Source organism: Microtus ochrogaster, chromosome 5, assembly GCF_000317375.1.
Source record: "Microtus ochrogaster isolate Prairie Vole_2 chromosome 5, MicOch1.0, whole genome shotgun sequence".
NCBI classification, from domain to species: Eukaryota; Metazoa; Chordata; class Mammalia; order Rodentia; family Cricetidae; genus Microtus; species Microtus ochrogaster.
This window is the reverse complement of record NC_022012.1, coordinates 59711091-59737841: the sequence shown is the minus strand read 5'-3', so window position 1 is coordinate 59737841 and position 26751 is coordinate 59711091. Positions and strand designations below refer to the sequence as shown.

Here is a 26751-nt window from a genome sequence, read left to right as displayed (position 1 = left end):
CCGGGAACTAGTGTGTACTTAATCCTAACAGGAACCGCATGAGAAAAGTACTGCTACTTCACTTCATGCGGTGAGCGCTGAGCAGGATACGGGTGCCCATGTGACCTGCCACAGACACACAGAGTGAACGGCAGTGCAGGAACTCAGCCACCAGGCCTCCAGAAGCCTTACTTATCTCTCCCACACCATCTAACTTCAAGGGAGAAACCTACTTGAAAAAAAGAGGTCAGAAAAGAACTTACAGGTCTTTTTATTTTGAACTTTTGAATGTAACTACACAAGCCAGGCATGGTGGCACATGTCTTTAATCCCAGTACTCAAGAGGGAGAGGCAGGTGGATCTCTGAGTTGTTGGAGACCAGCCTGGTCAACAGAGAGAGTTCCAAGACTCCTAAGACTACACAGAGAGATCTTATCTCAAAACAAACAAACAAACAACAAACAAAAGAACAAACTTTCCCCTGCCAAAAACTACACAAGTGTCATCTTACTCTCATCTTCTGGAGAGAAGGCAAAGCATTGCTTTCTGAAACAAGTGCTGCTCTACTCAAGCATTTTCACTGACACCAAAATCGGCAAAGGTTTGGCCAGCTTTGTGATTTAAACACTTTTTAAAATTGATGATTACGTAGAGAAGAAATCTAAAGGATGACCGAAGTAAAAACGTGGCAGCCACAGGAATTATATTTTGTAGGTATGAAATAATGCTTTCTCCATTTATGTATCGCCTTAAAAAGGAAGAGACGTTTGTCATCCTTGAGTTGGTCAGTTTGTGTGTCTTTTTGAGTCTATGTGTGCACATGCACAGAGCATCAGACTCCTTAGAGCTGTGGTTGCAGGTATTCATTCTGCTCCCAGATTGGTGTGTGGGTCCTGGGATCCAAACCCCAGTCTTCATGGCTGTACAAAAAAAAAAAATGCTCTAAGCTGCTGGACCATTTCTCCAGGCCTTAACATTTTGTTAATGGTTATAACTGAATACCTATAAAAACAGAGTTAATATTAAATTCGTTAGCCATAAGTCAATATACAAATACTCTTCAGCAATCATTATGTTTATAAGAGATACAAATTATAAACCACTAGCATGTGTTTAAGTATTCTTTCAATGTATTTTGTAGCTGTATTATCTAGAATGTTTTATTTCATGTTTATGACAAGGTCAGCTGTCAACCAAGTATATAAAAAATGTCTCATGTTGCCCGCCTTGCACAATAAATATCTGAGCATATTATAAAGCTAGTTAAAATAAATTTAATTGTCACATAATTCCTACAGAAATTGTTATGATGATATCGAAGTTTTTTATGGAATTTATAGAGCAATATTTTTCTGTTTAAAACAAAAAGAAAGCTTGCATTTAAATCCCACACATTGCTTTAAGTGAGACCATAGCAGCTTCACCCTTGAAGTGAGTAAGGCATGAGTAAAAGGGCATTTGTTGGTCATTTACCGTTACTACTTAGGGTAATGGAATGACTGAACTATGATAGACAGCAAAGCTTGTGTAGTAACCTAAGGCACAAGTAGGCGAACACAGGGTGGAGAAAATGAAGAGAAGGAAATTGACTTTTCCAGGTGCAGCTGAGGAGCAATCTGACAAGAAAACTTCCTCTAGGGAAGGAAGGTTTGAGGTCCTAGGGAACTGCTAAGTCTTACCACAGTTCAAGAAGTTCACTAATGCTCACTGCAATCTCTACCTTTCAATAGCTAACTCAACAAAGAAAGAAGGATGGATGATAGATAGATAGATAGATAGATAGATAGATAGATAGATAGATAGATAGATATTGATGAATGAATGGACAGATGATTCATCTGATAAAAGTGCTTACTGCCAACCCTGATGATCTGAGTTCAATCCCCAGAATCTATAAGGTAGAAAGAGCAAAAACAAAACCAAAAAATTTCCTAAAAGTTGTCATTTGGCACACAAGGATGTGCAAATGCACATACATACATACACATAAAGAATGTAACAAAAATGTAAAAGGTAGGTGACTTACAGTTACATGTATGATAGGGCATGGATAGATAGAGTATAGAAAGGTTTACTATGCAATGTGTTTAATTATTTTACTTAATTTTCATTTTGAATGTAATTATACCATTTTTATAAATAAGAGACATTATTGAACTTAATCAAAGGCACAGAATCAGGAAGGGAAGGTTGAGATTTGGACTAGATTTGTTTGAGCACACATTGTACTTTAATAGCAATACTATTAAAGAGACACTACCTGGAGAGATCAAACTGATAAGATTTTGTTCGGGTTAACTTTACCCTGAATGGTTCAATCTATCCTGTAATTGTTAACAATCCTTTTGGATTGTTTTTGTCACTTAACACTTATGCTTATACCTTGCATTATATCAATGGAAAAAAATGACCCCAGTCATTAATAGAAAGTAAGGTCAATACACATGGCCTGCCAAATGCTCTCAGGATTCTCCCCCTGCTGGCACCCATCCATTTACTAGTAAGGAGACTGTCATTCAGTTATCTGTCATATCCACTGGACTGTTCGTTCTTTGTCTCCTCTGAGTTCACAGTCTTCCCCTATTAATATTTCTCCTGTCAATCTTTCCAGATGCTTGGACCCAAAGTTTAAAGGCAGTTTTTATTCTTCTCTTTCTCTTATATCTCCACATTTATTTTCTCGGTAAGTGTTATCATTTATTTCCATCTTCAAAATAGGCCCCAAATCCAACTACTTTCCAACTCTGCCATTCTTTTTTCTCTCAATCAAGTCACTATTCGCTTTTAGCTGGATTGTTGCAACATCCTCTAATCTGACTCTGAGTTCCCCTCCTTGTCCTCTCTTGAGCTTTTCTGTTTCCAGAAGCCTGTGTGATTTCAAAGGGGCAGGAGAGAGATAGAAGGAGAGAGAGAGAAAGAGAGAGAACAAACTAGATCATACCACTCTACTTGGAAAAAGAAAGGAAAAACATGGAAAGAGTACAGCAAGATCAGTTATTTATTGTGTGCATGTGTGTATGATAAAGACATATACATATTTCTGTGTGAGAGAGTGTACTCTCACTTAATAGTCTCCTTTCATTTAAAGCCTTTGTTTTCCTTTGGAGCAATAGCAAAGTTGCTAAAAGAATCAATGATAGCATACTATTGTTAATAAATAACTATATGACACATATCTCCAGTCCCTGCTGAAATAAGGGATGCAGGTAACTCTTACCAATGTCTCTCAGAAAGGAAACTGCCAGACATTGTATCAATATATGCACATCACATATAAAATGTTCTTATCGAGAAAGTAGAGGCTGGATTGTATCAGGTTCCTATAACTAATTAACAGGTTACCAGAAAGGTTAGAGCAAAAAACTGCTAAATGACGTCATGGTGATGAATCTAAAACATTGGCAATTTATCCAATATGGAACCCAGTTTCTTCAATAAATAAATTTCAACATAAAAATATCACCTGAGAGTCATATTACAGGTTAAAATAAAATTAAAATCATTTCAATCTATTGTTGTGTGAGATTTTGTTTGTATTCTGCGAATAAAGCTTGGTTGGAGTCAGGGTGTGGAGCTAGTCACTAGTTAGCCATAGGGGTCTGAAGAACTATACAGAGAGACAAGAAGTAATAAGGGCAGAGAGAGACTTGGGCCCTTTGAGACTGAGGAACAGAGAAAGGAGGCAACTGATGGCTGCTCCAGGTTCTCCGATCATCCAGGTCTTTACCCCAACATCTGACTCCTGATTTTTTATTAATTAGGATTAATTAGGTTAATGCTTCAATCAATGATTATCTATAGATTCAAATAAATTTACAAGATATACCAATAAAATCTTTTTTTTAAATATTTATTTTATTTATTATATATACAATATTCTGTCTGTGTGTATGCCTGCAGGCCAGAAGAGGGCACCAGACCCCATTACAGATGGTTGTGAGCCACCATGTGGTTGCTGGGAATTGAACTCAGGACCTTTGGAAGAGCAGGCAATGCTCTTAACCTCTGAGCCATCTCTCCAGCCCCCAATAAAATCTTTTATATTCATATTTAGACTTCATTTTGAATGAGACAATTGAAAAATTTGTGTTGTTGAGGAATTAGCAAATTTGAGATTTGATTACAGATTTTAAATAATATCTCTCAGATCATTCATCTTTCCAAAATACATATTGAAATATTTATGAGTGAAGACATAAATTAATGTGAGATTTGTATCAAAACATTCTAAGAGAGGAGGAATGGATAGAAGCAGGCTCATGGCAAATTCATTGATGAAACTAAACAAAGTGTACACTAGTGACTTTATCTTTGAAAGTATTTGAAACTTTATATATGGAAATTTTTAATTCTTCTTTGAATTTTTAACTTCTCTAGTTCCTCAAGTCTTAGTTCCTTTCATTTCTGATATTTTAGCCTTCCTTGTAGTATCATGGTACTCTGATATCTGTGGTTATGATTCTTCCATTCTTTCCCACTTTAAAAAATTAAATTTGTTAAAAATTTAAAAAATTTTTCATTTGATTATCTAACTTGTGCTTTTAAGAAAGTATTCTTTCTGTTTTGATCCACATGTATTTGTGAATTACCTTTCTTTTTAAAGTCTAAGGATATACTCTTATGAAGAATAATAGAGAGGTGAGGTCCAGCTTTAGGGTCGAGTCTTTTAATAAGCACAGTTTTGAAGCAGTTACTAGTTTATGTCCCTTCCGATGTAGGGGCCTGCATACACCCTCACTTTTACCTGGAAATAAGAGATGTACCGTTTCATGGCTTTTCCCCCCTTCACTTTTTTGATACTTCTACTTTTCAACCATTTTCTCAAATATATTGGCGTTAATCTCAAGCAGCAATTGTCTCCTTAAGAAGGTATCTTTCGCCAGCATTCCTATTGTGAACTGCTATTGCCACTGAAGTCACCCAGGGCTTGTTCTTGGCCACATCATGCTAATTCCCACTCTTCTCAGCACTCCATTTTTGCTTCTCCCTACCCCCAACTCTCTCGCTCTATCTGTCTCTTCAAGAGAAAGGGCAGGTTCACACTAGCAAGGGCTTGATAGTAATTAAGAGTCAAGCTTGCATGCAATTTGAAGTCTTTAGTCACAATGCATGTTTTCCCAACTAGAGAACAGTCCACAGCTAAGCAGCTTTTTCTCATGATGGGACATGACTTTATGAAATGATTGAGGAATGAGAGCCTCTTTTTAATAAATCACCTTACTTCTTCAAGTCAGTGGCTATTATACTTATCCAGAAATAACCCAATACCCTCAATGTGCTGCAGAGAAGCTGGATGAGGGAGAGGGGGGCGAGGCAGGGTTATGCAGCTTCACAGTTAAGATTCTATCAGCATTTGATGTTGACTTTTTCTTCATCTTGGATTTGTGTTACTAAAATATTGTTTATCTTGAGTACTGATTCTCTGGCAACTTCTCAAATTTTATACTAATGTGAGAATTTCTCTTGCCTCATCCTAGACCTAGCTCTGATAACTGGGAGCTGGAGAGACATTTTGTATCTGTAAAGAAATGGTGGCTCTTTCATAATAGGACACAGTTTTTGACCTTTATGAGTATATTAAGCTTACATTTTTTTGCTTTGTTGCGTATGTATGTGTGTGGGAGGTGAGGGTGCGTGTATGGCATGCAAATGGAGGTCAGAGGACAATGTACAATGTGGGGGCTGGGTTTCTCTTGCCACCATGTAGGTCACAGGTACTGGACTCAAGTCATCAGGCATGGCAGGCAGCAAGTGCCCTTACCAGCTGTGTTTGTTCTGTCTTTCTTAGTAATGAGGATGTATTTATAACACCATTATATATTTTTCCTTCTGCCCTTCTGGTGAAGACCACCACAATTGTAAACCATCTTCTCTAAACCTTTGACTCTAGTCCACTGTAAAGAGACAAGGAACTCAGTGGCACAAAAATCAAGAGAAGAAAATTGAAAAGTCAACTTGTTTCTAGCAGCTTTGGTGACTTTTTCTCACTTCACAACGGACAGTCCTGTAGTCACAGTCATGATTTTATATGACCTGCAGGTTCCTGAGAAAATTCTGCTGCTTTATCAAGAAATCTGGTCTGGTAAAAACTAACAGTCTCCAGAGCCTATTTTAACCCCACCCATTTTTAAGCAAGCACATTTTACAGGTCACGCCTGCTGTCTGGGCCAAGACTAACTTAACAAAGGGCTCGGCATACAACACCAACACCTGCACCAGCTCCTGGGACTTCACCATGGATACCAGCTCTCCTGGCTCAAAAAGACACCAACCAACTAAATCTGGTTTTAAAGGGCACATCTGCTCTCATGTCTCACTTATTCACCCGAGCCTCACCTGTACAACCAGGGCATTCCCTGTCCCATGCTTTCTGACAGTTAATGACCCTTCCCATGGCCATCCTCATTCATAGGGCCGGTAATAAAAATATTTTCTCCCCTAGCCACCTGCCTTCTCATCTCCCTCAAGAAACTGATGCCTGAGGTCTCCAGGATGGCAGTAAACCAGCTGCCTCTCCAACCACACCTCTCCCTGAGTGTGAGCCCACCAACTCCCGACTCTCCCCTCTTCCATGTCACCCCATGCCCACAGGAAGTAGCAAGTCTTGAGCCGGTGCCTCCTATAGCCAAGGAGTCTGGGATGTTTGGTTGGAAGCATCACCCCAGGCCCCTGTCTCCCCTTTATCCAAAGAGTCTGGAATGTTTGGGTGGGGCTTCAGCCCAGCCCCTGGCAAATATTTTGGAATGTTTGAGTGGAAAGTTCCATTTCAAGCCCCCTCCCCTGGGAGTTGCCTCAGTCCAGACTCCACCTCCGAGAAAACCCGCCAAACAGTGACCCCTCCCCAGAGAGGGTCAAGACCGCTCCCACAGGTTATTTAAACTGTCCCCCAGAGACAGAACATGTGGTCTTTCAGGTTTTTCTTTTCCCTCTCCATGGTTTCCCAGAGGGCCACCCGGGAGTGCTGGCATCTATTAAACCTGGGCTTTTTCTAATTCGGCTTGATTTGGTCTGATTTGGATTACTGCATCAGCAGAGAGGCTTATTGGGCGGGAAACACCTTACACCCCTCCTCTTCAGAATGTATTGCCATTGCACTTTTGAAAAACTTAAAATATGCTAACATGAAGGTTTATCAAATACTTTCATAATTATATTAAGATTTACCTAGTTATTATTTTAGTCAATCTCGGGACAACTTGAAGGCTAATGGCGGGGGGAATCAAAAGTCAAAATGCTAAAATTCTAAAATATCCTTAATTTTATATTGATTTTTGACTATTCTTAATCCAGACAAGAAAGAAAGCTGAACCCATTTCAGCTTTCAGAAGGGTAGTCAGTTTTACAAGTTAAGGGAGTGGGAATTAAAGATTCAGGCAGGCAGGCAGGCGGGCCAGTGGTGAACCTAAGGTCTCCATCACTGTTGAAGTTGGGAATCTGGTCACGTTCAGCACAGAGAAAAAACTTTGCTAAAAAGTGGGGTTACACAGATGCACTCTGACAGCGCAGACCACGCCATTCGTCTTCAGAATAAGTCATGTGAATTTAAAACAACACCGTGAAAACTAGACTCTTTTTTGAGACACAGCGCCCTCCAGCCCCACTGAGCACTGACTCTAAACTGTTTATTTTGATATGCTTTGCGGAAATCAATGTTCCTCAACATTTTGGGGAAAAAAAAAAAGCTAAAGCTGAACTTTATTTTCATGGTTGTTTAATACAATCCGAGCTCACTCCCATGCCGTGTCGGAAATCAAGCCTGTTTACTTAAGTATCTGTTATCACTGCTGCTCTAAAGTGTTTCAGAACAGCTTTTAGAGTCTTTTTACATTCTGCTCACTGCCAGCTCTCACAAGACGTCACATTGCAAGAGGGAAAGATGAGCGGCACAGGCATAAAAGCAGAACAACAATAACACTGGAAGCAACATTTAGCCTGAAATAAGCATAGAGTGTTCTGCTTTGTTTTGGCTTATCAAGAATTGTAAATTAGCAACTACACGCTCAGCAAGGCTTCCTGTACAAAGTGTTCAGGACACATCAGTTAAACTGATGGTAAGAAATAAGGGATTTCCCCCTCCATCAGAAAATCAGTGCTCATCATAACACAACGAGGTGCATCCTGGTCCCGTTTCAGCCAAAGGTTCTGAAGCATCAGCAAAAGTCACAATAAATGTGATTTTCGAGGGTTGTCATCATCCACATTCGGTAAAAGCAGCAGCCGCGAACTAAAAGTCTGTTGTCCCTATAGCCCCCGTCAGTTGGTCAGGACGCTGCAAATGTCCCCGTCCAGCTTCTGAGCGGCTGTGCAGTAACTCTGAAGAAAAGGGGTTCTCTGCCAAGGAAAAGCATGTGCTCGGAAGTGGCTGCATTGTTTAAGTCACAGCAGGTAGCTTTTTTTTTTTTTTTGCTTGTTTGCTTGTTTGTTTTTAGTACAAACAGGTACTAAAGGCTGCTCCCCAGCAGCAGTCCCTGCTCAGCCCCTTACTCCACAGGGAATTAACCATTACATTCCTGCCCTGTCATCAGAACAGAGCAAGGTGGATGCTGTGTAATAAAGCAGCATGGAACCACTGGGCGATGACGTCATTCTTCCCATACACAGTTCATAATTGTGCAGATTTACTTTGGGGCTGTGAGAAGAAGGGGTGGGGCTGACCTGGGCTGGCAAGGCAGGCCTCTTTGAAGCGGGAATTGTGTTCAACACGGAGCAAAATGCACTAGGGAGAAAGCTGAAGATGAAGAGGAAGCACGTGAGGTAAAGAAAAGATGTGTGTAAAATGCCCTCACTCTTTCAAACTGCTAAGCCATAGAGTTTACTCAGTACAGACTGGTATCTGCATTGGGGAGGCTGAGAGATATAGAATAATCAGGATTTTGATCTGAGCAATTAGAATACGGTCCTTGCAGAAATAACCACTCCAGGAGGAATGGAGTTTAGCAAGTAGCCAACAGTTCTTTTTAGGACACATTGAGTTGGAAAAGCATATTTAGCATCCAAATGGTCTGTCAGCATGGACATAGAGATACTTTACATGAAATGCACAACTTTTAGTCTTACTTTAAACTTATCATTTAATAATTAAACAAACATTGCTTCATTGAAAGACTAGCTTTTTTCTATAAATAGTGGCTGCTGTTCCTTTTGGAGATAAGGCCGCTGGACTACAGTTCCCAGCATCCCACCGAACTACAGATCCCAGCTCAAGGGAAAGCCACGCATGCGCAGGACATTCTCCCAGGTGCACCTTGATCCCCCTTTAAAAACGGGGGGACGCCATAACTCGACCCTTTTCCTTTTGTCTCTTCACCCCAGTCCCTCACCTGTCGTCACACCCCCCCATTAAAGTTCACCCACGTGGGACCGCCGTGTGTCTCGTGTTTTCTCTCCAACCCCGCAGAAAGAACAACAGTGGCCTTTCTTAAACTTTTGAATACAGATTAACTGAAATGTATACTCCAGTGTTCTATAGTGTATGTGGATAGTATTCGTGGGATTTTGGTTCTCCAGACTGAGTCTTAAGTGGGTCAAGAATGGTCCTAACTTTTCAGAGTGCTAAATCTGAAGACAGAGCATTATCTGGCTTCCCCTGGGCTTCATGACAGAACAGATGGCACAAAGTCAAGTCTTCTCAGGATTGCTCTTTATTCCAGCTGATCATGGACAGAACTCCCAAGCATTTGTGAGAAAGACCTAGCTTAGCTTAGCATATGGCAACCAGGAAGTTTGTGTGTGGCTGGTCACCTGCCAGCATACTGTGTTTCATCTCAGGTTCTGCTCTGTGTTGTGAGGGGTGGATGCAGAGAGGAGCCAGGTAGAGTGAGCATGCAAGAACAGGATCACAGGACGATAGTTTGGAGGTGAAGTTTTCAGTATAGGTAGAGAAGTCTTCCAGGATCTCCTCCTGGAAGTCTAGAGATGCATTATGCATTTCACACAAACGTGTTGTTACATGCAACTATGCCTTTTTCTTTGAGACAAATACAACCCCAAACTCCTATGAGTTACAAATATCAGGAGTTATCAGACAAACCAAAAAGCAGTGGAGAACTGAGCAAATTAGGAAGTCCTGGAGGGAGGATCAGGGTATATAGTCCAGGGCATGAAGTCAGAACACTTGCATGATTAGAGCACAGAATTTGGTGACATTGTAAGAAATGATGAAGGCTAAGGATAGCAAAATGCTGTCCCCTATACTCCCATATTAGATGTGGAAGAGCCATAGACCTTTATTCTCCAGATCAGGTTAGTGTGTTTTCTTACTCATTTAAGGAGAGGCTAAAACTAAAACTGAGCTGTCATCCCAGCACATGGAAGGTGGAGATTACAGGCAGCAGAAAGAATGGGCAAGAGCACCTTTTCCTCTATTTTCTAAGAGCACACTTTTCCTTTGTGTTGTAGGAAGAAATCTGCAGGTCACACTGCTAACAATTTGTTCTGAGTCAGCCTTTCACGGAGATATGTCCCGGGAAGAAAGTGATGCTCAGAAGCCTTGGGAATCTCTGATCCTACCACAGGGAGAGAGGATAATGAGGGGAAGTGCAGGCACCAGCATGGAGAGAAACACCAATACCAAAACTGGAGTCTGCGGGGACAGGTAAGGCCAACTCCAGCATTTCAGTTATACAGGCAGGATGAACAGGAGTTTGGGGTCACCTCGGCTACATATTGAGTTCAAAGCCAGTTTGGGCAACATGGAATCCTGTCTCACAAAACAGAAAAATTGTTTAATTAGGTATGGCGGAGCATGTCTGCAATCCTGGGACTTGGAAGGTGGAAGCAAAGGACCATCAAAGGTTCAAGGCATTCCTCAGCTACAGAAGTTTGAGACCAGGCTGGGATAGGTGAGACCTTGTCTCAAAATAAGCAGTCAAGTAAACAATAAACAAAACAAAAAAGTAAGCATTTAGCAAATTCTTACTATGCATACAGGAGCTATACAGAAATAGGAAGTAAATCCTTATATACAGTATTTCTGAACTTGAGAGGGAGCAGTTAAGACTAAAAGTTGACCTCTAGTTGAGTTGCAGCTGGAGCTCTAACGCAGCCTCTGGATATTATTTAACTAGTGTCTAGGAGCTCACATCTAAGAACCAAACATGTTGTGCATCGAGCGTGAAGACCCAACCTTTGATTCATCTTTCCTGTTCAAACCTTTCACCAACACAAAGCACTTTCCAAACACAAGCGTTCCTGGAAGAGGAGACTGCACCCTTGGTTAAGGAGCCAGAGGGGAGGAAACTGCACACACTTGAAAGACCCCTGTCCAAGCTGCAGTTCCCTCTCGGTACAGGATGTGTAATGCCAATCTGAGGGCCTTCTTCCTCCCTGAACGCCAGGCAGGGATGGAAATGCAATGGAGTCCTCACTGCAGTCCTAACACACAGCACAGCTTCCCCAGCCTTTCCTGAGCTCTTTCTTGGTGTATGGAGTGTAAAACACACTGACCTGGTCTTCTAATGGTGGCAGCTGGCTGTCAGCTCAGAGCAACACGCCAGAGCTTGCCATCCAACAGAGTGATGCAACGTAATCCCTTTTTAATATCTGATTTTATCCACAGTGCTGAAAGACAACATCCACTCAAAATGATGTCTGTGGCTAAAGGCTGCAATTTGCCACCTCAAAGTCGGTTGTTTCTGAGATTTGAATCCCTGTTCTCTGTCTGGGACTTAGGCATCTTGCTAATGCTTCAGTTAATTTAAAAAAAGTATATTGAAATCTGGTTTTGTGTGCTCTGACATAAAACTTGTCAGATAGATCATTACATTCAACTTTACAATTGCCTGTAGTACAGACAACAGAATCTATGTCTAGATCAGAGCATCAGAAAGCATGTTGGTAGGAAGTGGTATTTGAGGTTGGCGTTCCAACATCTGGGTAGCCACTGAGGCTGTAATCACGAGCGAAAACTGTAGAGTACCATCATTTGTTTTATGTAGATGAGTCCTCTATCTGCACATATGCCTTTATTCCAGAAGAGGGCATCAGATCCCTCTGTAGATGGCTGTGAGCCACCATGTGGACACTGGGAATGGGACTCGGAACCTCTGAAACAGCAGTCAGTGCTCTTAGCCACTGAGCTATCTCTCCAGCCCTCCTGATGACTTTCACTGAATGACTGTAAAACCTCATCTGCTCCAGCTCCCGAGGGCTTGCTGATTAACCAGAAAATAGACTTCCGTTTTTATTTGCATATTTTCTTTTTTTTTAAAATATTTATTTATTTATTATGTATACAATATTCTGTCTGTGTGTATGCCTGAAGGCCAGAAGAGGGCGCCAGACCTCTTTACAGATGGTTGTGAGCCACCATGTGGTTGCTGGGAATTGAACTCAGGACTTTTGGAAGAGCAGGCAATGCTCTTAACCACTGAGCCATCTCTCCAGCCCTTATTTGCATATTTTCATTGTAATGTTCAAATCAACTTTTGAACCTAGAGATTAGAAAGTGGGCCTGTACTGGACTTTGCAAGTAAGGAAATTTGTATCTGGATGCTGGGAAGTAACATGCAAATCTATGGATCATGTGTAAGGAAGTTTGTATCTGGATGCCGGGAAGTAACATGCAAATCTGTGGGTCATGCGTGCATTATTGATTGGTTCAGCTCCCAACAGCAGGGTTTCTTTTCTTCATTTTTTCCAGCATTTAAAGCAGTTTGTTTGCATGCAGCTGTTGGGAAAAGAATTTATTCTCTACATTATTGTAACAGTCAGACCAACTTGTGCTTACCCATAATTCTTTTCAAGATTTAAAGAATCTCCCGTCATTTCTTTTTTATTTATTATTTTTTTAAGCATAAGAAACTACAGAAATATAATGAAAATTTACAGCCTTGGCAACGTTATTGTAGCAGCTTTCTTCCAACTGATATTTAAAGTTACCACATATTAAATTTTTCATAAAATTCTGTGGCTAAAAATCAAAATATTGCTTTTTTTTGCTTTCCAGCTATATTTTTTACAATTATGTTTTATTTCTCTAATGTTGTTTTTATTACATAGGGTTTATCTGTCTTTTGGAAAGTTACAAAGTAAATGCTATGTTTTCCATGGACAATAACCAAAACTGTTCTATGGTTATTTCTTATGAGAAGAAAAGGCAGACCAGGCCAGAGGGAAATAACCCTGTCTACAACATGCTCACATCTACACACAGAAGACAACGGGGGCAACAGCCTTTAATTCCTACCCACCTTTGTCAACTGATTTTGAACAACATGTTATAAATACACAGATTTCCATGGCTTTTCTGATCCTTTGCATTGCCTTCAAAGTATCTAAGTTGATAAAGTGTCATCTGTGGCTTCTCCAACTGTTTGTTTTAAGTTTTCCATTTCTTGGAGTCCATCTATGATTAAATTAAAAAATCACGTTCAAGCAAGAGTTTACTTTTTTAAAAAGCTAAAGTTAGATTTATAATTTCATTTTATGTGTGAATGTCATGCCCACATGTGATGTATCTCTGTGTGTCATGTGCATGCTTGGTGACAAAGGAGGTAAGGAGAAGTCGTTGGATCCCTCTGGAACCACCTTGTGGATGCTGGGAACCAAATCTGGGTCCTCTACAAGGGCAACAGTGCTCTTTACCAAGACTTCACTTTTTGGATATTCTGCATTGTCTTCAAGATATCTAAGTTTGATACAATGTAAATTCCAATTTCCAGAAACTTACATAGTTTTCCTTCAGGTATTTAATATAAAAAGACAAGCAGAAGAAATGGCTACTCGGGGGTATACTTCAGTCACTTGATGTAGCTAACACCCGGCATTTTACTCCATCGCTCCACTCTTGGAGGGAGAACCACACATCACCAGGTCCTCTTTGCGCTTAACTGTGGGTTTTGTCCTCTTTCCCCTCCTGAATTCATATGCCAAAGCTCTAATCCCTGATCTGACTGCTTTTAGAGATACAGTTTCGAGGAGGAAGTGGAGTGCAGTCAGAAAGGAGGGGTCCTAATCTGACCTCCTACAAAATGATTCACATTTCCACTTCCAGCCCCATCTCTCCCCTTCCACTGAAGAAAGCATTCTGTGAGGAGGCAGCCATCTTGAAACAAGCAAAAGGAACTCCACCAAACCCAATCATTCTAGAATGGCGACTTCAGATTTCCAGGCTATAGAACTTTGAGAAAATAAACAGCTGTTGTTTAAGCCACCCAGTCTAAAGTATCTGTTATGAAAATACACACACACTAAGGCATCTTTGAACCCCAACTAAGAATCTCTTTAATCTCAAATTTCCTATTTCTAATCTATCTGGGGTTAGATATATCTTTATCTATATCTTTGCCTTCTAGCCCCCCAAAATTAAATACTATTTGTTTGGATGGGTGGATGGATGGATGGATGGATGGATGGATGGATGGGTGCATGCATGGATGGATGGGTGCATGCATGGATGGATGGGTGCATGCATGGATGGATGGGTGGATGGATAGGTGAATGGATGGATGGATGGGTGGATGGATAGGTGGATGGATGGATGGATGGATGGATGGATGGATGGATGGATGGATGGATGCATGCCTGGATGGATGGGTGGATGGATGGATAGAGGATGGGTGGATGGATGGGTGGATGGATGGATACATGGATGGATGGATGCATATGTGCATGGATGGATGGGTGGATGGATGGATAGTTTCTTGGTGCTGGAATTGGAACCCAGTGCTTCCTACATGATGAGCATGTGCCCAGCCGTTGAATGGTATCCCAGCCTAAAGCCTGCTGTTCAGACCATGCACCCCCTTACATAGTCACTTGTTTCTGTCCTCTTGGATAAGCATTTTATCTAACCAGGATGGAAAATAAGTGATGGAAGTGGTAACTACTTGATTACATACCCTCACTAATACTAGCAGCCCTGAAAAATAACCCAAATCCTTGCTTCTAAAACCCAAATGACAAGATATTGACTCTTCTCTAGCTGGGGATCTTTCCTTTTTGTCAGTGGCTGCACTTGGTTGGCTGTTCAAATGGGACAGTTGACAGACATCACAAGGTCAAAAGACTCGGTTACTACCACTCAGTGGTACTTTCTGACAGAACATAGGCAAATAATGATGTCAAAACTATTATGATGAGCATTTTTAGAATATACTCCAAAGTGAATTAGTACAGGAAACTGTCTCCATGGCTGGCAAATATGCCCAGGCTGCATGTCCACTGCATCCTAAGCCTGGTGAGGTTATTCTTGACTCCTACATTCCCATGTTCCAGTAGGATGCTGCTGTTTTGTTCCACTTTGCCTTTCCAACTTGTCTTCTGTTGTTTTACTTTGTCTTTTCTTTCACAATGCCTCCAGAGACCCCCACAGAGGGCTAGGTGGTCACTATCAAGCACAGTATGTTATTTAGTGGGGGTCTCATGCCAGGACACGGCATAGACCCTAGTTTCTCTTGTGTCTACCTCATCAACGGTTCCAAATTAGATGCTTCAGAGATAAACTTGAGTCGATGTTGAAACATGGGAATGTATTACTACAGTCAGAGCTCTTCCTTTGCTAGAAGGAAAGAAGGAAGGAGGGAGGAAAGGACAGAAGGCAGGAAGGAGGGAGGGGGGTGTGATGACAGGAGAATGGAGGGAGAGAGGCAAGGAGAGAAGTGACATCAGTCTGGCCCACTCTCTAGTAGAGTCAAACAGTCTGCGCTGAACTTGAATTTTCCATGGAAGTCAAAGCCAGCGGTCCCTATGAGTAAACGTCACAAACGGAAGTACTGGGTCTACTTCATTTTGTTATTGTCTGGCTCAGAAGGCATTTGAGTTGGAGACTTTTGTGACCTTTATCTAGATAACTGTTCACTTATCTGTCTGGTTGTAACCAGAGTTTACTAGGAAAAATAAAAATAAAATAAAAAAACATCCTCTTGAAAAATACAATTTCTAAATATTTCTTAGCCTCTTTGGTGAAAGAGCAACTTAGTGTTTTGGGAGCTATTTGGTATTATCCCAAATAATAACCTAATGAAAGGAAACAACCCTCAAAGTTTGACTGAAAACGAGTGCTTCTGTAAATATGACCAATTCACATGACTGAGTTCTTGTTCGTTATTGCACACATTTAAATTTCAGGTATCATTTGCTTCTCCTAGAGTTCTTGCAGAGTAAGGACACTGACATTTTTCATGGTTTATTAGACCCTGAAACAATGAAGTGCATTCTTGTCCAATTTTCTCTTAAGCCCTCTCCTCCAATGCTGTTCAACAAGAGGACATAAAAGTTCAGTAGGTAGAGAAGGGCAAATGGATGTGGGAGGAGAGGGAGGAGGGGTGAATATGATCAAAATGCAGTGAATGGAATTCTCAAAGAACTAATTTAAAAAATGAAAGAAGAAAGGAAGGAAGGGAAGAGGGGGGAGGGGGGAAAGAAAGAAAGGGAAAGAAGTTTAAATATGTATGACAGGTTGGGGTTGTAGTTCCGTGGTGGAGAGCCTGCCTTGAATATGTCAGGTACTGATTTCTACCGGAAAGGGAAACAAAGTCCAAATACGTTGACCCTAAATCTCTCTTAGCCAGGGTAAGTCCTATAATCTAGAAAACATTTTTGTCGCCCTTCTCGACAGTAAAAGACAACCACAGCTGAAATTTAGACCAGCACAGACTACCCCACAGATCAGTAGGAAAGTGCCCACCCTCACGCTAAGTTAAAGGGGCTTCTCTTCCACTCAGGTCCCTCCTCTGGGCACTCCCTACTACAAAGGTGAAAGAGTTTCTTTTGAGATTCTGATTTGTACAGTTATTCAAAACAATGAACATGTACTTGGAAACCTTGCTGCAATATTACGTGATGATGTCATTATTTATGTTGTTCGCAGCTGAGCCTGTAAAATCCAAAAGCTTTACAACCTGTGTTGAAAAGGATAGATCTAGACAGTACCCACACACACTTTTTGATGTAACTGTATTCTAGCCTGACATTCGTGAAGCAACCCTGGTGACACTTAGGATTACAATCGCAAGCCATGGAGCTCAGACAGAGGATAAAGTACAAACTCTAGAGGTGATATCATCTGCTCAGAATTATGCTTTCAAAGATCAAGGCCAAACACATGGGCCAAACTGAATAAAGTATATTGTTTAAGCCAGAAATCCTTCTTTACCCAATCTTAGTTAATGCATCATCTTTTTTTTACTAAAATTCCAAACTAAACAATACCTTTTTCATGTTGTTTTCTCTTTCCAACTTGGGACCCTTCTGTGTAGAGGTAAATAAATATGTAATGTATGGTGATAATAAAGTATGACCCATCTTTTAACATAATAAGGAAGCACAGAACAACTTAATGTCCATTTGCAGTAATTAATTTTAGAACTCTTGTATTGTATGAATCGAGTAATCCCTGAAATATGAAAAATAATTTCTGCACATGTTGTCTTTACACTCAAGGGGCAATGACAAGACAATGGTTTAGGAGGCTTTATTTAGCTCTCCCATACACATAAAGCTTCACCACATAATCACCCCCAGCAAAATACACCCAAAGTAAAATACTGTATATGCTGGGTAGTGATATTTCATGAATAAAACTTGCCTGAACACCAGAATGCAAAGCAGACCCACTAGTCAGCCTTATAGGCCAGGCAGTGGAGGCACACACCTTTAATCCCAGCAGCTGCACTAGTTAGCCACAGAAGCCGGGTGCACACCTTTAATCTTGACGCTGGAGAGGAACATAAAGGAGGATGAGTCAGGAACTCACTCTCTTTCAGTCTGAAGATTTCATAGTGGCAAGAGCTCCCTAGTGGCTTGGCTGCTGGGATTAAAGGTGTGTGCCACCACTGTCTGACCTGTATGGCTAACTAATGTGGCTGTTTTGTGTTCCAGTCTCAGGAAAGCAGGATGAAAACTCATAGAGAGAGAGGCTGAAGAACAAGGAGAGGGAGGACAGAGATAGGGAGAGAGAGGCTGGGGAGCCAAAGAGGCAGGGCTACAACATGGGCAACCCGATATCCTGCCAGCTCCCCAGAAGATCTAAACACAAATGCTTGTTTCAAAAGGTCTGACCTGGAGCCTTTTGGTCATGTGGTTTCCAAACCTCAAGTTTCCACTGCCAGATAGCCAGTCACGCTTCAAATGAGAGAGGAATTCAGAGTGCCAGTCTAGCTCTGAGGAGCCTACTGGGTGTTTAATAAGGTACAAGTGCACTGTGCTTCAGTCAGTAAAGAGTTATAGACCAAAGCAAACTAAAATCCTTAACAAATTCTTCCCTGACATGCAAAAGCTGGGTGACATTCCCCAGTGATGTCAGCTGATGACAGTGTGGAAGGCTTGTCACAATTTCTAATATTACCTGACTCCTTATACTGCACGCATAGTACCTTACTCAGGAGAGGCGACCCTTTATTAACCGGCCCAGAAAGACAAGGAGGAGAACTGTCCTGCTGCTGGCGAATAAACAAGCCTGATGCTGTAGACGGAGCATGGCAGAGCTCTCCATGAAGTCTGATGCTGCAGACGGAGCATGACAGAGCTCTCCATCAAGCTATAGTTTTCTGGTTACTCTCACAGCACAGAACGTAGCCAAGCAGAGAAGAAACAGCAGAGGCGATTCTCCCATCCACACAGCCAGATTAAACTCACTTCTAAGTGTACTGGTGCCGCTTCAGGCAGTCAGCTTTAACAGAGAAATCACAGGAAGGATGGACAGACAGTTGGTTCTAAACAGTTTACAAAGTGCTCAAAAATAATTTATACCGGTGCTCTAAAGTTATTTGAAATGCTTCATTTCAGATATTTGATGTGATATATATATTTCTGTGGTGTTGTAGATCACATCCTGGGTTTTGTATTTTGTTAGGCCAGTGTTCTTCCATAGGTTCTCCCCACCCACCCACGACCTCTGTCATTATATCGCATGTACATACCCATCAATTTCAGATATTTTAAAGAGTTAGCAGCAAACATGTTGCTATGTTTTTCCTGACAGTACTCCTACAGAAAGCATCTAACCAGATGACTGTTATAGGTACATGAATTTATATTGTGTTTAGAACCTGGTTTGTGATACTTGTTCCGGTTTGGATTTTTTAACCATGCACACGAGTGTTTCATTTGCGCATGTGTGGAGCGTTTCCTGTGTTCAGTGCCTGCAGAGGCCAAAAGAGGGCAAAGGAAGCCCTGCAGATGGTTCTGAGCTGTGGGTGCTGGAAACTGAACTAGGGTCCCTTATAAGAGCAATAAGTGCTTTTAACCTTGGAGCCATCTCTCCGGCTCCTGGGTAGTAGTATCTCAGATAGCCCAAGGTGTCCTCTAATTCACTATGTAGCCAAGGCTAGCCTCTACCTCTCTAATGCTGGGAGGTCAGGGAGCTGGGGGAGGACGATCACTTCGCCCTAGCAGGGCTTCCCATCTGCTGCGCTTTGGACACATGGGACTTTGTTCGCTGGACCCTATAACTCAGAGACTGGGGGAAGGGGATTATTCTCCCAGGAAAGACCAAACCAGCTCGCCTGTTTAAACGCGAAGCCATCCAGCTTTGGCTTACTCCATTTAAATGGACCACAAAGAAGCTATAAATTAGGAGTGTAGGACACAAAATTTCATTGTTTTCTTTTGTTTTCTTCCTCCCCAGGAAGTTCTGCACCCAGGAAGAGGTAACATTGCCAGTTACATTTTTTTGTTCGGGCGAGTATGTGTAGTCTAGACTGGCCTCTGCCTCCTTCAGCAAATCCTACCGGTCTGCACCACCAGAACTGGCCCAGTTACATTTTTTTAAAAGTCTTTATAAATGCAACCTGTTCTGTATCATTCATTGACTTTGGCTACTGGGGCAAGGTTTCATGTAGCACAGCCCGACCTTGGACGTGTTCTGTTGCTGAGGCTGGCCCCGATTCTTCTGCCTCTACCAAAGGCTGGGATTATGGGTGGTTCAGTGTCAGTGGTTTCAAACACTGTAGAAGTCCAAGAAGCAACCATGTGGATGAAGGACAGGAGAAAAATAACTTAAAAGAGTGAGTCCAACAACTAAATAGAAAGCCTTACTAATGGAGGCAGTGGGGGGAGGGTCCTCTGCTTCCTGTGTGGCAGCCTCTGGTTTGAGGAAACAGTGTTACAAGAATGGCTGTGAGAGCGCCTATTAGGGAGCAGAGGAAGCCGTGCATGGGTGAAGTCTAGGGAATGTGTTTTGCTGACTCGGGGAGAGCTACGTCTAGGACCCCAGTGCCTCAGCCCTAGAGGAGTGTCAGCCTTCCCTGGGGAGGCTCAGAGGGATAAGAAAGCCTTCCTCCTGGGCACTGCGGGACACTGATGTGTTTGTACAAAAACTGGCAAGGGCAGCTTCCTCCTCCTGGCTGTTTACAGCATTAAACTAGCTGCCCGAGGAGCAACTCCTACAGAGACTAACTGGCCCTCCCCTGGGCTGCACAGAATGAACAGGCAAAGGTTCCAGGTTGTAGCAGTGGTAGGTGCTGGTCCATCAGCGTGCACCATCCCCAGCTAATCAGTTTTTCTGTGTGTGTGTCTGTGTGTCTGTCATTTCTTCGTTTCCTCACTTCCCCCAATCAGGGCTCTAGGACCTAAGTCCAGAGAATCATGGTAGAACACACTCAGTTTTTGTTTGGTTTCTTAGAGTTTTAAAGTGTGCAGCCTGGGGCTGGAGAGATGGCTCAGCACTTAGGAGCAATTGTTGCTTTTGTAGAAGATGAGGGTTTGTTTTACAGCACCCACATAGCAGCTCACAGTCATCTGCAACTCCAGTTCCAAGGACTCTGAGGCCCTCTTCTGACTTCCCCGGGGACTCCAGGCATGCATGTGGTAACACATATACATGTAGGCAAACCACTCATACATATATAGTAAAAAAAAAAAAAAAAAAGGCATGTGATGTTTTAAAAGTTAAAAAAGTAGTCATTTATATATACCCAATATTAAGATGTTCTACTTTGGTATTAATGGGGAAGCTTCACTTATAATTGACAGTAAGAATTTACCTTTCTGAAAAATTGATTTCAACCCCAAAGAGAAATTTTACATTATTTCAACAATGTAAATTATTTTAATTCATATTATAGTCAATGTGTAATAAAGCTTTCAAATGAAGGGGCTTTCTTTTCAGCTTTGTGATTTTCAGGGTCTAAACATCCTGGTGAGAATATTGTACCATGCTTATGCGCACCCCAAGCTAAACATCCTGGTGAGAATGCTGCACCATGTTTCTGTGCACCCTAAGCACAGTCATGTGATAATCTCAGGTAAGTCTCCCTACCCCCATAACAACACCTGCCTAAGTGTCACATGATCACCTCAATAACTATACAAAAAGCCTTTGACAATATCTAACACGTCTTCCTGGTAAAAGTTCTTGAGCAGTGGTTCTCAACCGTTCTAATGCCGTGACCCTTTCCTCAAGTTGTGGTGACCCAAACCACAAAAGTATTTCGTGGCTACTTCATAACTGTAATTTTGCTACTGTTATGAATTGTAATGTAAATATCTAATATGCAGGATATCTGATGTGCAACCCCGGTAAGGCTGTGATCCACAGGCTGAAGATTGCACTGGCAGAGAATGTCAAGCTAGAGTGAACATAACCCAACATAATAAAAACTGTGCATGAGAAGCCCACAGCCAACATCATCACAACTGGAGAAAAACATGAAGCAACCCACTGAAGTCAGTAATGAGACAGCGTTGTCCACTCTGCCCATCCCTTGTCCATATTGTATATGAAGACTTTTCCTATGTGAATCCCCTGAATTTCCTTCTCTTGCCTTAGTGCTCCAGCTAGTGCTTTGAGCGTGGCCTCTCCTGCGGGCCAGCCAGGAAATGGCAGGGACCCAGCGATAGGCAGTGTCTGTGCAAGTTACCTCTCTCGCTCCTGCTCCAGCAGGTTGGTGAAGTCATCACTCTTGTTCATGTAGTCAGTGTGTTTGTGCTTCTCGTTCTCCAGCTCGTACACGGTGCGCCTGTGACACTTCTCCGCCAGCAGCAGCTGCTCCAGCATGCGGCGGTATGTTTCCCTCTGCTTCTCCTCCAGTCTGTCCAGCTAAGGGAGCAAAGCCGGGGAAGAGCTTAGTGTTTGACTTCACACGCAGTGACTGTACATTGTGACTCTGGTCTAGGGGCCTATGACTTGATGGAGAACATTAAAAGGGAACCGGTGTGCCACCACCTTCTGGTATTTCTCCATGACAACAGGCTTTATAAACTAGCCATCACAGCCTTAATGTTTCTGCTTTGTTGTTTGAGACTCAGTCTTGTTATGCAGCCCAGGCAGGCTTCAAGTTCACAATCCCCCTGCCTCAGCCTCCTGTGTGCTTGTGCTATCATACCCGGTTCATAGTGTTATAATTTACCTGCTGGCCTTCTAGGGGTGGACTCCCTCAATTTGTGGCGATTACATTATTTCACAGAAACTGGATAACATCTTCCTGATCTCAGAAAAGTTAAGGTGTCATCATGTACATGGAGCAGAGCTCTTCTGGGTAGTAATCATCACTGTCATAATATAAGGCTTTTTATGACCTGAATTTCTAGAGAAAATATAGGAGGGGTCCATGCTAAACACAGGGAAGCTCTTTAGGATATTTAAAGAGTACAGTTCTCAGAGCGAGGTCTTGCAAATCCTACACCAGGCTGCTGCTGCTTCTCTGTGGATCCTATCTTCACGAAACCCCGGCTTCATCAGTCCTCTTGTTCTATGTCACGTACTGTTGGCACAAAGTATGTGCTTAGGGAGCGCCTGCCCAAGGGGACCAGGTCTTACCATAGCAGCACTTCCTCAAAGTGAGAACTAGCAAGCACCTCACATTTTTAAATGTGCTATTTCTGAGAGGGGTAAATCAATAATGTATTTCAAGGGCATATAACATTCCTAGTCATATAGAAAAATATATTTCTAACCTGAAGCACATTTAAGTAAAAGTTTGAAACTCCCATCAGAACTTACCTAGTACAGCCCATGAATTACTTAACTATATTTAATTCTGCATTAGGGCATCATAACAATTTTGCATTTGGGGAAAAACATCAAGCCATATAGAAGGAAGATCTATGCAGTTTCTCACAAGGGAGGCTCTCTGGTACCACGTTTTACCTCTGAGATGGGTTTCTCATAGACATCTTCTCCTATGGACTTCTCTTGAGCGAGGATGGCATCTCGGTGCAGGACCCGAAGCACTTTCTCTGGCTCTGCAGATCCGTAATGTGCCTCTAGGACCTCGGGCTTGGTTTTCTCTGTCTTCAGCATGTGGATCACATCTTCTCTAGCCTGTGGCCAAAAGGACAGCAAGGTCAGACAGCTGACACTGCAGACTGCACATACCCTCACGAAATCAGCGCAGAGCTTACTGGGTGTACCCCATGCTTCAGGGCTCTTACAGATTCACTGGGAATTCTGTTCTGGTTTTTCTTCCCCTTCCCCAACAAATGCAGATTAACAAGCAGATACTCAACCGTGGTTGCTAGGAAGCAGGGGAGCAGAAAAAGCATTTGTGCTAATATTAACTACACAAAAATTGCTTTACTTAAGTAGCTCTGATATGAGAGAGGAGGCAGGTAGGGCTGGCCCTGGAAAACCTGTTTTAGTGTTATGAGGTCTGCAATGACCAAAATCCTCAGTTTTTCTACTTATGTTCGCAATGTAGTGTTCAAATCTGTTTTACAGTAAACCTCACTCCCTTTATTCTATAAACACGTTCATTGTAGTTATAACTCTACATGCAATCAACGAACAGCCATTCTTGCTGGTTTCCTTTCTTATAAGTAATTTGCTTTGCACAGAAGCACATGGTTGAGAACTCACACTGTGCTGGGCTAGGCTTTTAACTAACTAATTCACATCGGATTCTATCTTTTTAACACTCAGACTATCAGCACACACACACGTCAGGTTGGTAGGTCATGGTTAGTTTTTCAGTGGTTTAGCTCAGCATCTTCCTGAAGCTTTCCAGAAAACCACAGCTGTAGATCTATGTGGCACTCACTGTCTTTGGTCCCATCAGATAATGCATACACCTCTGGGTGCTTCTTTTTTTTTTATTGATTTGTTCTGATACAGCTGACATTTGCTGTGTATTTCCCTCTACACTTGGAGCTGCCTTACCAATAGGGTAGTAGGTAAACTGGTATACGACTTCATTGCAACTGGCTGGGCACAGATCTCAGTCCATAAAACAGTAAGATAGCTTGTTTCCTGCACCAGTGCTAACTGCGAGTTTAAAATCAGAAACACAGCCATTATGATGCATGTTTTCACAGGAGAGTTAACTAGCTAAACGCGCGTCTTAATCTAAACGAAGTCCCAATCTGACCATTACAAGATTTGTGTTTCTTAAGCTTCTCATTTTGTCACAGTTTTTTTTTTCTGGTTCCAAATTAATCCCATCTAGAAGGATAAAGATGAATTCACCGGTGGGCCGGCAGCGAACAAGAATTTTCATATTATCAGTGTTGCAGATACATATAGATATACTTATTTCAAGATAATTTTGCGAAATATTAAATTTGAAGAACTTAGTAATTAGGAATATTAGTGAGAATATTAAGGCTGGAAAATGGGCTAACAAAAAAGTAGTTCATCATCACCTGGTGGAAAACACAGGCACCGCAGCAGTGCCTTGTCGGGTTAGCAAGGGACTATGCCTGAGGGGCAGGGCCAGGGGCTTAGCACAATGGTTCATTTGGGAGAGTGTTCGCCATGCAAGTGTGAGAACCCGAATGTGGATCTTCAGAAGCCCCATGAAAAGCAGGCACGGTGGCACACGTCTATAGTCCCACTGAGGGAGAGGCACAAAGGTTGCTTCCTATGGAGACTTCCAGTGTGCCAACCCCTACCATAACCAATTCTTTCACTTTCACATGTGATTGCAAATTTGCCTTCCTTGTCCACAAGCCACTCTTCATGGTTTCTCCTTTCAAGATGACATACATTTCCATCTTTAGTTAAAGAAAAAAAAATTGATCCCAGTTAGGGAAGTGATTAGAGGAGAAAGATGGTCATGTCCTTCACTTGCTGTTTTAACTGGCTGATGGAGGATAGGTAGCCAACCTAGCTTGTTGGGCACAGGCTGTAGCCCCACGTCTGATAACGACATATGTGCCTATGTGGATGAGATGAGTGTAGGTGCCCTTCCTTCTGGAGATCAAAAGCAGCTGATATACAGGAGGCTCCTGCACTATGGGGCCACCATAGGTTCGGATTTATACCTTGTCCAAGGTATTTGGCAGACAGAATAAAAAGGGGGCTAAAATACAGCTCAGGCATCTCTCACTAAATAAAGCTGCACCCTGACTAAGGGCTGCATCTCCTGGATGAAACAGGCATTTTCTTTCCCTTCTCCCTCTCCTCTCCTTCCTCCTCCTCTACGTCTCCATGTGTATATACAGACGTGTGCGCTCATGTGTAAGCACGTGCCTGTGGGGGCCCAGAAGTTGATATCATGTTTTCCTAAAATGACCTTCAACCTTAATGTTCAGAGACAAGGCTTCTCATAACAGTTCCCACTGTGCTTGTTCTGGCTCTGTCACACTCCTACCTGACAGAAGGAACCACCGCAGAGCTATTCACGAGCTAGCTCCACAAACCACATTCTGAAGACTTATCCCTCACTGTGGATAAAGTGTTCAGAAAGTTGGCTTTTAGACATAAACTGAAGTAAACACTCCTGACGATTAACTAGTCTATGTGACAGAAGCATATATAGCAAATTCTAAAGCACTAAGACAAACAAGAACTTGATTAAAACATGGACTATAACCTGCATTGCTGTATAATGGGATAAGCCCATCTTTAAAGAAGTTTGGAATTACTTTCTGGTCCTGGACCTGAGTGATTTACACATGGTGCTGTAAGCTAACTTTATCACCTACGTAATAAAACTCTAACAACTCCATCACATGAATGTTGCCAGGATGGAAATAGATGAGCATTCAGAGACTGAGTGGTGTAGGATTTGGCACAGAGCAGGTCCTAAGTCGATGGAGACATTTACTATACTTTTGCTGGAGTATATTGATTGTGCATAGTGATGACCGTCATAGATACTTTTGTACAATTATGTAATGTGCTTTGATTGTATTCACTTCCCCATCCCTTCTCCTTTATTCCCGCTGTTCTCATTTCCCTAGTCTCGCGTCTACTTCATGTATACGGTTTATGTAACCATACAAAATCTAGTCTAGTCTCACATCTCCTTTCATGTATACGGTTTATGTAACCATACAAAATCCAGGATTCACAGAAGAGAGAACATGCAATATTTATCTACCTGAGTCCGATTCATTTAGCTTAACATCATGGTTCCCATTTGCATCCATTTTCCTGTCAACTACACATTTTGTTCAACTCTATGATGGAATAAAATCCACTATGCACATACCATTCTTCTTTCCGCATCTGTCAACACCACTTACCCTGATCCACGACTTGGCTATTAAGAATAGCCCTGCGGTAAACATAAAAGTAGAAGTGTTGGGCTTGTAGGGATGGCTCTGTGACTAGAGCACGAGCTGCTTTTACAGGGGATCTGGTTCCCAGCACCCAGGCCAGGCAGCTCAGAACTGCCTGTAACTTCAGCTCCAGAGGATCTGATTCCTTCTTTTGGCCTCTGCAGGCCTCTGTATCCACATAGTGCTCATAAACTTATGTAGGTAAACACATAAAAAGGTAAATATAAACAAATCTTTAATGTAAAAAAAAAACCCTGCAAATATCTGTGCTGGCTTGGAGTCCATTGAGTACACACCCAAGAGTGGTACAGTTGAGTCATAGGGTAAAGATAAACTTTTAGTTTATTACAGAACTTCTACAGTGATTTCCATAGTGGTTGGACTAGTTGA

At 42.0% G+C, this 26751-nt stretch overlaps 1 protein-coding gene across 2 annotated transcripts in view; it reads right to left on the bottom strand.

Annotated features, from left to right (window-relative positions):
* Positions 1-26751, bottom strand: part of Filip1 (filamin A interacting protein 1) — a 152493-nt gene that overhangs the window by 21566 nt on the left and 104176 nt on the right. For both annotated transcript variants that reach the window (XM_013346424.2, XM_005347572.3), the window contains exons 3-4: positions 23009-23182; positions 21780-21958 (exon numbers count right to left, since the gene is read on the bottom strand). In XM_013346424.2, the coding sequence (XP_013201878.1) occupies positions 21780-21958; positions 23009-23182 (353 nt within the window). The remainder of the gene's footprint in view (positions 1-21779; positions 21959-23008; positions 23183-26751) is intronic.